Below are 2,500 nucleotides of genomic sequence, written 5' to 3' on the forward strand. Positions count from 1 at the left end.
GTTGTGGGGGCTGTAGCTGTGGGGGCTGTAGCTGTGGGGGCTGTAGTTGTGGGGGCTGTAGCTGTGGGGGCTGTAGTTGTGGGGGTTGTGGTTGTGGGGGCTGTAGCTGTGGGGGCTGTAGTTGTGGGGGTTGTGGTTGTGGGGGCTGTAGTTGTGGGGGTTGTAGTTGTGGGGGCTGTAGTTGTGGGGGCTGTAGTTGTGGGGGCTGTAGTTGTGGGGGCTGTAGTTGTGGGGGTTGTAGTTGTGGGGGTTGTGGTGTTGGAAGAGGCAGTGGAAAAGTTAATACATGGCTCTCATTACAGACATCAAGCGTAGCAGAACAAAACAGCTCAACTGCGTTGTGTTGACAACCTGCCTCAGATTCCCGTTAATCATTTCTGAACGCCTGGACTTCCCTGCTCTTACGCACCTCCACCCGCAAAACAACAGGATCTCAAACACACAAATCGCACCCAAAACCAACCCCCGTCACACATAGGCTGCTAATCTATACCCGAGAGGCATTTTTGAGGAAAAAAACAAACCACAGAAAAACATTCACTGCATTATAATCAAACCAAGGAATCTGGCGAAAGAAAATGGTGTCTCGCATCCAGATGAGGGGCTTGTGTAACGCGCAACACGTTCGTCATTCGAGGTGTTCGATTCCCCTCTCTCTGATCCAGGGTTCAGCCTCCAGGAATATGTCTCTAGACCCCCCCCCTCCCCTGGCACAGAATATGTCATGAAACGCCTCATCAAACAAACATCAAATTTTCAACAATATCAAATCACTCGCTAAAAACCACAGGTGGAAGTCAACTTGCACCAGACAGGTATAATGCAGTCAGCATACCCTGCTCTCCCCCATAGACACTTTTGGGTAAGGGGGTGGGGCAGAGGGGTTGGGGGCGGGCATACGGGGTAAGGGGGTGGGGCAGAGGGGTTGGGGGCGGGCATACGGGGTAAGGGGGTGGGGCATACGGGGTAAGGGGGTGGGGCATACGGGGTAAGGGGGTGGGGCAGAGGGGTTGGGGGCGGGCATACGGGGTAAGGGGGTGGGGCATACGGGGTAAGGGGGTGGGGCATACGGGGTAAGGGGGTGGGGCAGAGGGGTTGGGGGCGGGCATATTGGGTAAGGGGGTGGGGCAGAGGGGTTGGGGGCGGGCATACGGGGTAAGGGGGTGGGGCAGAGGGGTTGGGGGCGGGCATACGGGGTAAGGGGGTGGGGCAGAGGGGTTGGGGGCGGGCATACGGGGTAAGGGGGTGGGGCAGAGGGGTTGGGGGCGGGCATACGGGGTAAGGGGGTGGGGCAGAGGGGTTGGGGGCGGGCATACGGGGTAAGGGGGTGGGGCAGAGGGGTTGGGGGCGGGCATACTGGGTAAGGGGGTGGGGCAGAGGGGTTGGGGGCGGGCATACTGGGTAAGGGGGTGGGGCAGAGGGGTTGGGGGCGGGCATACTGGGTAAGGGGGTGGGGCAGAGGGGTTGGGGGCGGGCATACGGGGTAAGGGGGTGGGGCAGAGGGGTTGGGGGCGGGCATACTGGGTAAGGGGGTGGGGCAGAGGGGTTGGGGGCGGGCATACGGGGTAAGGGGGTGGGGCAGAGGGGTTGGGGGCAGGCATATTGGGTAAGGGGGTGGGGCAGAGGGGTTGGGGGCGGGCATATTGGGTAAGGGGGTGGGGCAGAGGGGTTGGGGGCGGGCATATTGGGTAAGGGGGTGGGGCAGAGGGGTTGGGGGCGGGCATACGGGGTAAGGGGGTGGGGCAGAGGGGTTGGGGGCGGGCATACAGGGTAAGGGGGTGGGGCAGAGGGGTTGGGGGTGGGCATACGGGGTAAGGGGGTGGGGCAGAGGGGCAGAGGGGTTCGCACCATCACAGCAGACAGAGCAGAGACGGAGCCCAGGCAGGTGATGCCCGTGGTGTAGCTGGGGTCCAGCATGTAGGGGATCATCCCGCCCACACTGGCCGCCAACAGACCGGCGTTTAGGGCGTGGCGTCCCGGCAACATGAGAGGGGCAGAGCTAAGCACACCTGCAGAGAGAGAGAGAGAGAGAGAGAGAGAGAGAGAGAGAGAGGTTCTTACATTTACATGAGTACATTTTTCTTAATTTATTAATGTATTAGCCTCTTATTTGTGAAATTGCTCATTTGAACAGAAGCAGTCACTGGAAACGGGACTCTAAAGCAACGGGTTATACACTGCATTCTGGCACCTTTCACTGACATTGCAAATATATGAATGCAAATTAATCTTTATGATCACAAGGATGAATTCAATTTATATATAGATGTAGTTACAGTGTCCTCCAAAAGTATGGCAACATGTGAAATGTACTTGCTGTATGCTTCAGGCATTTGGATTTCAGATCAAACGATGAACATTAGAGAAAAGTACAGACAATCAGCTTTCACCATTTTTCAGCCGTGCTAAATAGATCAAAAAGCAAAAAAGGCTAATATTTGGTTGCATAGCCCTTGAATGCAATGACTCCTCCCTCCCGCTGACGTCAAACATCTCAGCA

The 2,500-nt window shown here is 57.1% G+C and overlaps 1 protein-coding gene across 1 annotated transcript in view; it reads right to left on the minus strand.

Annotated features, from left to right (window-relative positions):
• nnt (nicotinamide nucleotide transhydrogenase) overlaps positions 1–2,500 on the minus strand; it is a 36,960-nt gene that overhangs the window by 8,466 nt on the left and 25,994 nt on the right. Inside the window, exon 16 of the mRNA XM_061262308.1 lies at positions 1,849–2,009. Coding sequence (XP_061118292.1) covers positions 1,849–2,009 — 161 coding nt within the window. The remainder of the gene's footprint in view (positions 1–1,848; positions 2,010–2,500) is intronic.

The sequence above is a fragment of the Conger conger genome, chromosome 12 (genome assembly GCF_963514075.1).
Source record: "Conger conger chromosome 12, fConCon1.1, whole genome shotgun sequence".
Lineage (NCBI taxonomy): Eukaryota > Metazoa > Chordata > Actinopteri > Anguilliformes > Congridae > Conger > Conger conger.